Here is a 14,408-nt window from a genome sequence, read left to right as displayed (position 1 = left end):
GCGGCAGCAGCAGACCCCCCTCCTCCCCGGACCTCCTCCTGCGCCTCCAGCACTCTGTTGGGACTCAGACCACCAGCCGGCAGAAACCCAGACCAGCAGAAACTCAGACCACAAGCCGGCAGAAACCCGGACCAGCAGAAACTCAGACCAGCAGAACCGGCAGAACCTCAGACCAGCAGCGCTTTTTAACGTCCCGTCTCTTTTAACGCTCCCGAGGAGAACAGGCACGCGCGATGGACCCGCTGGTGGCCGCGATCGACCAGGGCACGAGCTCTACGAGGTTCCTGGTGAGTGCTGACGTCAGAGCGCTTTTAATGATCAGGTTATCGATCCTATCAAACTAAACGTGAAGAAACTTGAAAAGTTCATTAACTTTAATATTAAACGTTGGGCTGAAAATATGACTTGGCTCGCGACCAGATAACGACACCGTCATAGCCGGTGATGAGGTCACGTCTCGGGTTTATTACACACGGGGATAATTATAATAATCCAAGGTGAGGCGCATGTTTTACTGAAGTAGGAGTACAGATACTTGTGTTCGGACTGGTAGAAGTACTGAGTCTACTTCTTAACCCAACTAAAAGTACAGGCTCTGAAATGTACTCAAAGTAGAAAGTATCGCTTTGAAGGACAAACATCCTGATCTGGCGTCATATTAATAAGAAAAAATAATACCACTATTTATTTATTTTTTAATACATTTTTACTCTCATTTTTAAAAATATGTATTTATTTTTTACTGTGTCTAAAATAATATATTTATTTATTTACAGTGTTAAACTTTATTATGTTTTAATATATTTTTACTCTTGAGGGACTAATTTTAATTAAATATGTATTTATTTTTACTCTGGAGGGAGTATTTAAAAAATGATTTGAGGAGTAGAAAGTACAGAAATATGTTAAAACATAAAGGGAGTAAAAGTAAAACGTTGTCAAAAAAATAAATACTAAGTCAAAGTACAAATACCTGAAAACTCTACCCAAGTATTTGTTTGTTCCCACCTCTAATCATAAAACTCTTAAAATGACATTAAATCATCCTGATATCACTACAGTTTAAGTAACAAATGTGTTTATAATGTGTCACAGATTAAAAACAATGAAATAATGTGAAATCAGATTATTTTTGTTCCCTGTATTTTTCACTGAGCTGCACGGCGTTTTCAACGGTGTTTAGGATCATCCCGTAGCTGAACTTCCCCAGATTGAAGCCCTCGCTCACATATCCCATCACATCTGTGTGTGTGAACAGCACATTTACAGGCTGATAACAACACGTTTCTCCTCTCGGTGCTTTGTTTGCCTTCTAATGGCTCCGGATCAGTGAGCTGGAAGATCCAGATCCAGACCGACAATGCAACAGTGTGGAGCTCGCCAGAGATACAAGTTCAAGTTAGAATATTTGTATAATTAAAGAGTAGACAAGAAGCAATGATTGTCTCAGAGCCGGTTATAGTTTAGTTTACAGGAGTGTCGTCTCTGTACAAACACCTAGAAAGTATACTTGTTTTCATTCTATCTAACTCATGTCCTCAGGATGTTTTGTTGTTTGGTTGGTGCCAAAGGTCATGGAAGCCTCTGTGAGGTCACGGGTGAATCCAGAGCAGTTAATGTTAAACCTGTGTGAGGTTCAAGGACGGATCCACACGATGGGAAACACGGACTTTCATCATCGGTGCTCATTAAGGCTTGTTGTCCAAACACAGTCTCACCTCTGCTGTAGATAGACTTATTCATTTACCTTCCCTGCTGACAGTTAGCTTTATATTTCATACAATAATAATATCAATAAAGTCATGATTGACTTTGTTGTTTTGTCTTATCAGTGACACAATAAAACTATATATATATATTCATATATATATATATATATATATATATATATATATATATATATATATATATATATGAATATATATATATATATATATATATATATATATTCATATATATATATATATATATATATATATATATATATACATATATATATATATATTCATATATATATATATATATATATATATATATATATATAGTATATATAATACAATATAGTATATATAAAGTATAACAAGAGAGCTACCTCGAGTGACCGGGTCCTTGGACGACCTTCCTGTTTGCTGTCCAACTGTGTGACTCCAACAGAATGTCGCCTCTTTGCTTTGAGGGTCAAAGGTCGCGTCGGTCCTGTCTTTGCAGCTGTGAGAGGAGCGTGAAAGAAATGTGGACGGAGAAACTGCTCGTGGTTTCTTCGAGGTTCACGTGTCTCCGTTTTTACTATCGTCCGTCCTCTCTTGTTACTCGACGCCGTGATGTCAGACGTCACTGGAAAGTCATGTGATGTCTTTCCTGTGTGTCACCAGCAGCCTGCATGCTGTTTTCTATTCTTAGTCTCATGAATTTAATTTCTCCACAGGTGTTTAATGCAAAAACAGCTGAGCTGATCAGTCATCACCAGGTAGAGATCAAGCAGAGTTTCCCCAAGGAGGGGTGAGTTCTTCCAGTCCTAAATCAATCATCATTCCCCCTCAGGCCAAGGTGATGCTACTGGTCCTGCTACTGGTCCCACTACTGGTCCCACTACTGGTCCTGCTGCTTGTTGTACACACAGTAACTGGTGTGGATCAATAGTTAGTGCTTGGAAAGGTGTAGCTTTAAAGAAGAAGTAGAGAAGCCGGTTTAATTGTTTGTTAGGTGAGGTAGTGTCACTCAGGTGAGGCCAGTGACATCACTAAGCCCTAACCCCCTACCAGAGTTCAGCGTGTGGTCTTGGTACCTGTCTCACCTCTGTGTTTGTGTTTCATCAGCTGGGTGGAGGAGGACCCCAAAGAGATCATGCAGTCGGTCTACGAGTGCATGGAGAGGACCTGTGAGAAACTCTGCCAGCTCAACATCCACGTCTCCAGCATTAAAGGTCTGGACCACACCAGAGACTAGGTCTAGATGGTAGCCCACATGAGTCCAGAGACCAGACCAGAACCAGAGACTGTCTGTGGTCCCCCAGAGGTCTAGATAGTAGCTCACATGAGTCCAGAGACCAGACCAGACTATGTGGAGGAACCAGAGACTGTCTGTGGTCCCCCAGAGGTCTAGATAGTAGCCCACATGAGTCCAGAGACCAGACCAGACTATGTGGAGGAACCAGAGACTGTCTGTGGTCCCCCAGAGGTCTAGATAGTAGCTCACATGAGTCCAGAGACCAGACCAGACTATGTGGAGGAACCAGAGACTGTCTGTGGTCCCCCAGAGGTCTAGATAGTAGCCCACATTAGTCCAGAGACCAGACCAGACTATGTGGAGGAACCAGAGACTGTCTGTGGTCCCCCAGAGGTCTAGATAGTAGACCACATTAGTCCAGAGACCAGACCAGACTATGTGGAGGAACCAGAGACTGTCTGTGGTCCCCCAGAGGTCTAGATAGTAGCTCACATTAGTCCAGAGACCAGACCAGACTATGTGGAGGAACCAGAGACTGTCTGTGGTCCCCCAGAGGTCTAGATAGTAGCTCACATGAGTCCAGAGACCAGACCAGACTATGTGGAGGAACCAGAGACTGTCTGTGGTCCCCCAGAGGTCTAGATAGTAGCTCACATTAGTCCAGAGACCAGACCAGACTATGTGGAGGAACCAGAGACTGTCTGTGGTCCCCCAGAGGTCTAGATAGTAGCTCACATTAGTCCAGAGACCAGACCAGACTATGTGGAGGAACCAGAGACTGTCTGTGGTCCCCCAGAGGTCTAGATAGTAGCTCACATTAGTCCAGAGACCAGACCAGACTATGTGGAGGAACCAGAGACTGTCTGTGGTCCCCCAGAGGTCTAGATAGTAGCTCACATTAGTCCAGAGACCAGACCAGACTATGTGGAGGAACCAGAGACTGTCTGTGGTCCCCCAGAGGTCTAGATAGTAGCTCACATGAGTCCAGAGACCAGACCAGACTATGTGGAGGAACCAGAGACTGTCTGTGGTCCCCCAGAGGTCTAGATAGTAGCTCACATTAGTCCAGAGACCAGACCAGACTATGTGGAGGAACCAGAGACTGTCTGTGGTCCCCCAGAGGTCTAGATAGTAGCTCACATAAGTCCAGAGACCAGACCAGACCATGTGGAGGAACCAGAGACTGTCTGTGGTCCAAACAACAAGGTCTCTGCTGTATTTATGTCTAGATGACCTTATATGGAGTGTTGATGGAGCAGCTACAATGTTAGCGTAGCCTAGCACCATCAACCAGACTCCATTCAGAAAACCAGCGTTTTAACAGTAGTTATCTTGTGGTCTTGCAGACAGACCTAACAAAGCATGACTCAGCACTTTTTACTGATCACCATCATGATGGAGTTATTTCAGCATCCTTTTTGATGTTGACCGTAACCATGGTTACACAAAGGAAAGGTTTATGTCACAATGATGATGTTGTTGTCCTCAGCGGTGGGGGTGACCAATCAGAGAGAGACGACCCTGGTTTGGGACAAGGAGACCGGGGAGCCGCTCTACAACGCCATCGGTGGGTTCATTATGTACATCAGTATCACTGCTGAGTGTTCTTATTTACATATTCAGTCACAAAGTACTGAACGAGAGAGTTTCACATCGTCGTGATGGGAAACTGGCTGCCGGCTCTCTGCTGAACTGGTGCTACTGGTTTTCTTAGCTGCAGGTTTTCATTTGTCTTTGAGGTGTAAAACAAGTGTTGATGGGTCGAGGAACGCACGTGGATAAAACTAGTAGACTAAAGTCAAACCTCTGCTCGTTAGATTAAACTGCTTTATTGAAACATAACCAGCAGATTCTAAATAATGATATGTGAGAAAAGAAGCAGACACTTACAATATCATTTCCATAATTTAAATAATGCACTAAATGTTCCCAAAAGACATTTTGTTTCATTGAAATCAAAATTGGATTACATTATACAGCACAACATACATCATTTTACATCAAACAGGATGCGGCTCTGCCTGCCTGTTGATCTGATCCACCCGTCGCTCCTCCAACAGTCCAAATATGGTCACTTCCTTCTCCCGGTTTAAATGTGTTTTGCCTCCTCTGCTGTGTTGCAGTGTGGTTGGACCTGAGAACTCAGTCGACGGTGGAGAGTCTCATCAACAAAGCTCCGGGCCGGAACAAGAACCACCTCAAGGTGAGGGACAGGAAGTCAGGGACAGGAAGTCGGGGACAGGAAGTCGGGGACAGGAAGCCGGGTTCAGGTGCTGTCGAGGTGGTTTCTCTGATGCAGGGTGCTTCTGTGTTCCTTGTCTCCGGCAGCACAAGACCGGCCTCCCCATCAGCACCTACTTCAGCGCCGTGAAGCTCCGCTGGCTGCTGGACAACGTGGAGGAGGTGAGGCAGGCGGTGCTGAGCGGGCGAGCCATGTTCGGCACGGTGGACTCCTGGATCATCTGGGTAAGAGCTGGGACTATCATCAATGATGAAGATGAAGAGCCATATATAACTCATTTTATTTGACTATCAAGAAAAAGCAGTTTCTGAAGGTGTGAATGCTGGTTTTTGGCACCAGTTAACAAAGGCATAATAATAATAGTATTATATTTTTGCAGGGATGTCTCTGTAAATAGGATGTATAATGATATAAAATGGTATTTGACACACACACACACACACAGTAACTAATATTGCGATTTCACTAAAACATGGGATGAACACGCGTTCAGTGTCTGACGGGAGGAAACGACGGAGGCGTTCACTGCACCGACGTCACCAACGCCAGCCGCACCATGTTGTTCAACATCCACAGCATGGACTGGGACCCTGAACTGTGCAGGTACACACACACACACACACATACACACACACACAGCTTTAGAGCAATGGTGGAGGCTAAGCCCCGCCCCTTTCCTGTCCCCCCTTGGGACCTTATTTCAGAAACGATATGAGAGATAAATATTCTTTGGTACAGTTTGAATTGTGTCATGAATTACACGTCGGTTTAAATGATACTAAAGTCTCATGTTGGTCCAACGGTTGGAGGATCAGACTGTGAATCCGTCCACCAGTAGTCTGGTGCTCCATCAGCCTCCGTCATCCTGACTGACTGCTGTCTGACTTCCAGGTACTTCGATGTCCCGATGGAAATCCTCCCCAAAGTCAGAAGCTCCTCTGAAATATACGGCTGGATGGTGAGTTTCCAAACATGCTGATAGGACCAGATAAGACCTGATAGGAATAGATAGGACCCAATGAGACCTGATAGGACCAGATAGGACCCAATGAGACCTGATAGGAACAGATAGGACCCAATGAGACCTGATAGGACCCAATGAGACCTGATAGGAACAGATAGGACCCAATGAGACCTGATAGGACCTAATGAGACCTGTTAGGACCCAATGAGACCCAATGAGACCTAATAGGACCCAATGAGACCTGATAGGACCCAATAAGACCCAATGAGACCTGATGGGACCCAATGAGACCTGATAGGACCTAATTAGACCTGATAGGACCCAATAAGACCCAATGAGACCTGATAGGACCTAATTAGACCTGTTAGGACCCAATGAGACCCAATGAGACCTAATAGGACCCAATGAGACCTGATAGGACCCAATGAGACCTGATAGGACCTAATTAGACCTGATAGGACCCAATGAGACCCAATGAGACCTGATAGGACCTAATTAGACCTGATAGGACCCAATGAGACCCAATGAGACCTGATAGGACCTAATGAGACCTGATAGGACCCAATGAGACCCAATGAGACCTGATAGGACCCAATAAGACCCAATGAGACCTGATAGGACCTAATTAGACCTGATAGGAGCCAATGAGACCCAATGAGACCCAATGAGACCTGATAGGACCTAATTAGACCTGATAGGAGCCAATGAGACCCAATGAGACCTGATAGGACCTGATCCACATGCATCTTTAAGCGGAGCCTCAGTCTGCGTGGTTGGAGCTGCAGTGAGTGTAGTACTGATAGATACTGCGTGGTTGGAGCGCTGCAGTGAGTGTAGTACTGATAGATACTGCGTGGTTGGAGCTGCAGTGAGTGTAGTACTGATAGATACTGCGTGGTTGGAGCGCTGCAGTGAGTGTAGTACTGATAGATACTGCGTGGTTGGAGCTGCAGTGAGTGTAGTACTGATAGATACTGCGTGGTTGGAGCGCTGCAGTGAGTGTAGTACTGATAGATACTGCGTGGTTGGAGCTGCAGTGAGTGTAGTACTGATAGATACTGCGTGGTTGGAGCTGCAGTGAGTGTAGTACTGATAGATACTGCGTGGTTGGAGCTGCAGTGAGTGTAGTACTGATAGATACTGCGTGGTTGGAGCTGCAGTGAGTGTAGTACTGATAGATACTGCGTGGTTGGAGCGCTGCAGTGAGTGTAGTACTGATAGATACTGCGTGGTTGGAGCTACAGTGAGTGTAGTACTGATAGATACTGCGTGGTTGGAGCTGCAGTGAGTGTAGTACTGATAGATACTGCGTGGTTGGAGCGCTGCAGTGAGTGTAGTACTGATAGATACTGCGTGGTTGGAGCTGCAGTGAGTGTAGTACTGATAGATACTGCGTGGTTGGAGCTGCAGTGAGTGTAGTACTGATAGATACTGCGTGGTTGGAGCGCTGCAGTGAGTGTAGTACTGATAGATACTGCGTGGTTGCAGTGCTGCAGTGAGTGTAGTACTGATAGATACTGCGTGGTTGCAGTGCTGCAGTGAGTGTAGTACTGATAGATACTGCGTGGTTGGAGCTGCAGTGAGTGTAGTACTGATAGATACTGCGTGGTTGGAGCGCTGCAGTGAGTGTAGTACTGATAGATACTGCGTGGTTGGAGCTGCAGTGAGTGTAGTACTGATAGATACTGCGTGGTTGGAGCGCTGCAGTGAGTGTAGTACTGATAGATACTGCGTGGTTGGAGCTACAGTGAGTGTAGTACTGATAGATACTGCGTGGTTGGAGCTACAGTGAGTGTAGTACTGATAGATACTGCGTGGTTGGAGCGCTGCAGTGAGTGTAGTACTGATAGATACTGCGTGGTTGGAGCTGCAGTGAGTGTAGTACTGATAGATACTGCGTGGTTGGAGCGCTGCAGTGAGTGTAGTACTGATAGATACTGCGTGGTTGGAGCTGCAGTGAGTGTAGTACTGATAGATACTGCGTGGTTGGAGCTGCAGTGAGTGTAGTACTGATAGATACTGCGTGGTTGGAGCTGCAGTGAGTGTAGTACTGATAGATACTGCGTGGTTGGAGCGCTGCAGTGAGTGTAGTACTGATAGATACTGCGTGGTTGGAGCGCTGCAGTGAGTGTAGTACTGATAGATACTGCGTGGTTGGAGCTGCAGTGAGTGTAGTACTGATAGATACTGCGTGGTTGGAGCGCTGCAGTGAGTGTAGTACTGATAGATACTGCGTGGTTGGAGCGCTGCAGTGAGTGTAGTACTGATAGATACTGCATGGTTGGAGCGCTGCAGTGAGTGTAGTACTGATAGATACTGCGTGGTTGGAGCGCTGCAGTGAGTGTAGTACTGATAGATACTGCGTGGTTGGAGCTGCAGTGAGTGTAGTACTGATAGATACTGCGTGGTTGGAGCTGCAGTGAGTGTAGTACTGATAGATACTGCGTGGCGAGCAGATCAACGGTGATGAAATGAAGTAGTGAACACAAATATTGTCGTCCTTTGGAATTCTGATAAGAATTTCAAACTAAACGCGGTCTCTGCCGGGTCTACGTGGGGGGGCAAAGTCCTCTGTATCTGGTCTGTTCGGCCTTGGTGGTCTTGGTGGACGGATGCCGAACCGGGACACAGAGACTCAGAATGAAACACCAGCAGGTTCCATGCAGGACTCTGATTGGTGCTCCTGGATCCATGATCTCCTATGACATCACCAGGATACAAGCTTCACCTAAAATCCCGTATTGTGGCCTCACTCTGACCAACGACCTGATAAGATCCAGGTAGACCTGGACCACATGACAGGTCTCACATGTTTGTTTGCTTGTATCTTATCTCCACTTCAACGTGGACTTTGTCCTGCAGGCCAGATGTCAGCAGATGTTTTCTCCTTGTTATCTATATTACTTCCATAGAAGTGATCATAGTAATGTGTCATCATACCAAAGAACCTCATCAAGTCCTGATTACATCATATTACATCATCAGGATTCATTACAATAAACTGGAACCATATGCACTGATGAAGTCAAAGTGTTTGGGATTGTTCATATTAATGACGTGAAGTCATGTGATCTTCATCTTTGTGACATATATATAATTATAATTATATATATCATTTTTTAATTTCCTGTTTATTAATTTAATTAACGTGTTTCTGTCTCCTCAACAGAAATCTGGCTCTCTAGCAGGACTTCCTATCTCCGGGGTGAGTGTGTGTTTCTGTGTGTGTGTGTGTCTGTGTGTGTGTGAGTGTGTGTGTGTGTCTGTGTGTGTGTGTGTGTGTGTGTCTCTGTGAGTGTGTCTCTCTGTGTGTCTATGTGTATGTGTGTCTCTGTGTGTGTGTTTCTGTGTGTGTGTCTCTGTGTGTCTGTTAGTGTGTGTGTCTCTCTGTGTGTGTGTGTGTGTGTCTCTCTGTGTGTCTGTTAGTGTGTGTGTGTGTGTGTGGTGTGTGTGTGTGTGTGTCTCTCTGTGTGTGTGTCTCTGTGTGTGGTGTGTGTGTGTGTCTGTGTGTGTGTTTCTGTGTGTGTGTCTCTGTGTGTGTTTCTGTGTGTGTGTTTCTGTGTGTGTGTCTGTTAGTGTGTTTCTGTGTGTGTGTTTCTGTGAGTGTTTCTGTGTGTGTGTTTCTGTGTGTGTGTTTCTGTGAGTGTGAGTGTGTCTCTGTGTGTGTGTGTCTCTGTGTGTGTGTCTGTGTGTGTGTGTCTGTGTGAGTGTGTGTGTGTGTGTGTGTGTGTGTGTGTTTCTGTGTGTCTATGTGTGTGTCTCTGTGTATGTGTGTTTCTGTGTGTGTGTCTGTTAGTGTGTGTGTTCTAATGGCTGTCCTCTCCTCAGTGTCTCGGCGACCAGTCGGCTGCTCTGGTTGGTCAGATGTGTTTCCAGGAAGGTCAGGCCAAAAACACGTAAGACATCCGTTGTTGCTCCTCAGCTACAGTTAGCATGCTAGTGCTAGTTAGCATGCTAGTGCTAGTTAGTGTAACGTCTGATGAATGGAAATCAAACTTCCTTTCATCCTTTTGAATCTCATCATGTTTCTAAACCTGTTTTATGAAGACTGGAGGATCACGACTAGACCGGATCCAGAATCTGGAATACATTATGTATTGAGAGAGAAAAAATCCCATAAATGTTTCGGGTGTTCAGGAGGTTTGGTCCACAGGTGGCGAGCATAGACACTCAATGATCCTGATCCCTGACTAAAGTTGTCCCAGATCACCTGAGGGGTCTGGATGCTTCATATTCAGGCCCGAGACCATTCAGAGCCTCGTAGACCAGGAACAGGGTTTCAAATAGATCCCGTTACACACAGAAAGCCGGTGCTGTGATGTTTAAGGACAGGTGTGATCTGGTCCAGGTTCCTGGTGCTGGTCTGGACTCTGGTTGATTGGGTTTTTACTGAGAAACCAGTTCTGTCTCGTTTGAACAGAAATCTGATTCAGTAGAAGTCTTTCTGTGGCTTGAGGTTCAGGTCTGAACTCTACCTGGACACGAGTGGAGGGGATGGCGGGGCTTAAGAGCAGGAGCTGAATGAGGAGCAGGTGTGTAGAGGGAAGGCCAGGTGAGGAAGAGGGAGGAGCCAGGAGGCCAGGAGGGAAGACAGTTCATTCTCTTTAATTTGATCCAAAAGTCTTTATTGAAGATCAATTACATAATCTTAAATAAACTGATCAGGAATCAGAAGGTCTCCCTGCATTAATAAATGATAAACTTATTGTGAGTGTCAGCGCACCGTCCCACCACTAGATGTCCCAGTGAGTCGTCCTCAGGTCTCTAATAAGTCGTGATGTGTTCAGGTACGGGACCGGCTGCTTCCTGCTCAGGAACACGGGGACCAAGGTAAGACCACCTGAAAGCCCAAACCATCTCCAACGTTGTGTCTCCTGGTTGTGTTGACCCGGTTTACTCGTGACCCCCCTCAGCCCCTGATGTCGGACCACGGCCTGCTGACCACGGTGGCCTACAAGCTGGGGAAGGAGGAGCCGGCCTGCTACGCCCTCGAGGTGCGTCAACGCCTTCATGAGTCCGTCTGACTTGACCCACTACAATGAGGCTGGTTTTTAGAAGGAAACCCTGGTTCTGGTGTGATCCCCCTTGTGGTTCTGTTTCCTCCCAGGGCTCCGTGGCCATCGCTGGGGCCGTCGTTCGCTGGCTGAAGGACAACTTGGGCATCGTGCAGTGTTCCTCAGAGATCGGTACGAAGTCTCCTGGTCTTTAAGTGAAATCCAAGAGTCTGTGTGAAGGAGTTGACTAATATCTCTTGGTCCGGTTCTGTTTCTCAGAGAAGCTAGCGGCTGCAGCCGGCTCGTCGTACGGCTGCTACTTCGTTCCGGCGTTCTCGGGGCTCTACGCCCCCTACTGGGAGCCCAGCGCCCGAGGGTGAGCACTCAACACGGACGACACTGGAATGTACGGGGTTGTATTAGGGCCACTCTAGGAAACACATTCAGAGAAAAAAAGTCGCAAATTTGCGAGTTTAGAAAGTTTCAAATTTCGAGTTTATAAAGTAGTTTAGTTAGACTTTTTTTGTTCACCTCTCTCGGCTCTCGGCTTTTTTTCTACAGTGGTCTAAATACGCCGTCGTAGGAATTTGACCCTGAAATGGGAAAAATCTCAGCAACTAATTTTTTCAGTGTTTGTTGTTGTACAACTCATTACAACCACAAGAGGCAGCAACATCCGGTCTGAGAAGTGAAGCCAAAAATAACATAAGACAAATAAATAACTTTTTATCCGATTGTCTGAGCAAAACATAATAGATTGATATTTTGTTTTGCCTCTCAGGGCTTCCGTAGTTCGTGTTTGATTCTAGAAAGTTTGTTTTCTCGTACAGATTGATAGTTTCTCGCCCAGAGCAACGTGAAATAATACAAAATAATTCCTAATATGGAATGTGTTTGTGTCCCAGCATCATCTGTGGACTCACCCAGTTCACCAACAAGAACCACTTGGCCTTCGCTGCCCTCGAGGCCGTTTGCTTCCAGACCCGAGAGGTGAGCCGTCTCCTTTCTGCTCCGTCGCCCCGTTGCATTCTGGTCCTTGTTGTTCTTCTCTTAGTCATGTCAGATGTTAAAGATGGTGGTTTGTGTGACACAGATCCTGGACGCCATGAACCAGGACAGCGGCGTCCCTCTGACGCAGCTGCAGGTCGACGGCGGCATGACGACCAACAGACTGCTGATGCAGCTGCAGGCCGACATCCTCTGCATGCCCGTCGGTAAGACGCCTCCTCCTCCCTCCTCCTCACTCCTCACTCCTCACTCCTCCTCCTCACTCCTCCTCCCTACTCCTCCTCCTCACTCCTCACTCCTCACTCCTCCTCCCCACAGTCTTCTTGAACAGCAGACCAGACAGTAGGGGGTATAGTCCCTGTATCTAACTGCGGTCCTGTCTGTGTGCAGTGCTCCCCACCATGTCGGAGACCACGGCGCTGGGCGTTGCCATGGCGGCGGGCGCAGCAGAGGGCGTGGGCGTGTGGAGCCTGAGACCCAGTCATCTCCCGAAGGTCACGTCTGAGAGATACGAGCCTCAGATCAACTCTGACGGTAAGGAGGAAGGTCACATGGTCAGAGTCTGCTGCCACCTAGTGGACGTTACCGACATGGCAGGGCGTCTTTGTCAATCATGTCTGTGGTGCTCAGAGAATCAGACCTTCACTGAGCTTCGTAATGATGATTGACAGCTGATGACCCGGTCATTAAGGTCTCACCTCAATTCACCTGTCTCTCTCTCTCTCTGTCTGTCTGTCTGTCCTCTACACAAACAGAGAGCGAGTTCCGCTTTGCTCGTTGGAAGAAAGCCGTCCAGAGATCCATGAACTGGGAGACCACGGAGCCTCTCTGCAACGGCAACGGCCACAGCAACGGCAACGGCCACAGCAACGGTAACCAGCTGCTTGTTTGTCTCAGTTCTTAAAGCTGCAGGCGGGAAATGTTTCCGATGATCCCAGATGTTCGGAGGTCTGACTGTGATCCACGTTGGGTGCTCTCTTTCTTGTTCACCGACATCAGGGTTAGGACAGAAGACGAACGGCGTCCCCTGGGGGCTTCCTCCCAGCCCTCCCCCCACCAGAGTGGACCCCTAAGGTCGGACGTTTGCTGCATGTCAACGCTGCTTCCTGTTGCATGGATTGTTGTGGCTAACGTTAATGTCTGTGTGGCTGGTTTCATTATTATTATTAGTTTGTCAAAATGATGAGAACGTAGACCAGAAGCAGGCATCGGGGTCTCCAAAACCACCAAGAAAATAAAACTCAATATCCGACTGAAAACGAGACGATAAGCTGCCTGACGAACCCAACAACGCTTCTCTGCTTAAGTCTCCACGACGATGAAACAAACGGCATCACAGGATCTGTAGTTTCATTCACTCATTCTGCTTAAAGTTCCCCTGGAGAACCCGTCAGACCCGTTCCACATAATCAGACACTAAACCACAGATCAGGCCCAGAGGGTTTAACACACGGTTCAAACCAGGTGACAAAAGTGAAGCCAAGGCTCAAGTGCCTTATACTGTCATTCTCTCTGCCGGCCACCAGGGGGCGACTCCTCTGATTGTCATATAGAAGTCATATTTGTGGTCTCCGTTTCCCCTCAGATCAGCAGTAGCTGTGGTACGAGACCTTCATGGGAACCTGCTATGGATCGAGACCAGAAGAGATGTGCACTAGTATGTGGAGGACTCGGGAGGCCTGCTAGAAGTAGTCCGCTTGGCTGACGGGACGGGACGGGTCGGCATCGACCTCGAGTGCCGCCGAGCCAAGAGGCTTTTCAAATCGATGGAACTATTTTTGATGAAATTTCTTTGCTTTGACTTTCCTTTGAGTCAAAAGTACATCCTGTTTTGGTTTGTAGGCTCACAGCACTTTATAACTCATCCTGTGTGGAGAACGGCATTGTGGGTAGCCATGCGGGATTTTAACATAGATCGTTTTTAAAGGAGGGAATCTTTTAAGTTCATTACTTTGCATCAGTGCTCTGACTTTAAAGGGAAACACGGTACATTATTTTGATTTCGCTGATGAAATCTTGAAGGACGTCGCGGTCGAGTCCCAGAGCTCGCCGCGGTCGAGTCCCAGAGCTCGCCGCGGTCGAGTGTCTGAGCTCGCCGCGGTCGAGTCCCGAAGCTCGCCAAGGTCGAGTCCCGGAGCTCGCCGTAGTCAAGGACCGATTAACTTTCTAAATAAGTTTTTTAATGCGTCTGATTAACTAACGTCTGATTCACAAAGATGTTGCTGCTATACGAGATGATCAATAAAATATTGTA

The 14,408-nt window shown here is 46.9% G+C and overlaps 1 protein-coding gene across 2 annotated transcripts; it reads left to right on the top strand.

The window, feature by feature from the left end:
• On the top strand, positions 1-14,399 carry LOC311022487 (glycerol kinase-like). 2 transcript variants are annotated; one of them, XM_084023768.1, is made up of 20 exons: positions 1-287; positions 2,426-2,499; positions 2,817-2,923; positions 4,436-4,513; positions 5,070-5,149; positions 5,275-5,412; positions 5,682-5,791; positions 6,080-6,146; positions 9,322-9,357; positions 9,981-10,048; positions 10,940-10,982; positions 11,066-11,146; positions 11,260-11,338; positions 11,426-11,522; positions 12,052-12,136; positions 12,240-12,360; positions 12,545-12,688; positions 12,910-13,026; positions 13,154-13,228; positions 13,740-14,399. In XM_084023768.1, the coding sequence occupies exons 1-19, from the start codon at positions 234-236 to the stop codon at positions 13,225-13,227; spliced, it is 1,653 nt and encodes a 550-aa protein (XP_083879894.1). In that variant the 5' UTR covers positions 1-233; the 3' UTR covers position 13,228; positions 13,740-14,399. The 2 variants fall into 2 exon arrangements, with proteins under 2 accessions (XP_083879894.1, XP_083879895.1); XM_084023769.1 differs by lacking the exon at positions 13,154-13,228.
• The last annotated feature ends 9 nt before the right edge of the window (positions 14,400-14,408 follow it).

Source organism: Eutrigla gurnardus, assembly GCF_963514095.1.
Source record: "Eutrigla gurnardus genome assembly, chromosome: 12".
Lineage (NCBI taxonomy): Eukaryota > Metazoa > Chordata > Actinopteri > Perciformes > Triglidae > Eutrigla > Eutrigla gurnardus.
Note: the sequence above shows the minus strand (reverse complement) of the source record. Positions and strands in the feature narration are given on the sequence as shown.

Bases quoted from the DNA above. Each gene is read 5' to 3' on its own strand.
- LOC311022487 (XM_084023768.1), top strand. From the start codon at position 234: ATGGACCCGCTGGTGGCCGCGATCGACCAGGGCACGAGCTCTACGAGG. The intron at 10,049-10,939 runs GTAAGACATCCG...TGATGTGTTCAG, and splicing joins GAAGGTCAGGCCAAAAACAC to GTACGGGACCGGCTGCTTCC. The intron at 11,339-11,425 runs GTACGAAGTCTC...TCTGTTTCTCAG, and splicing joins GCAGTGTTCCTCAGAGATCG to AGAAGCTAGCGGCTGCAGCC.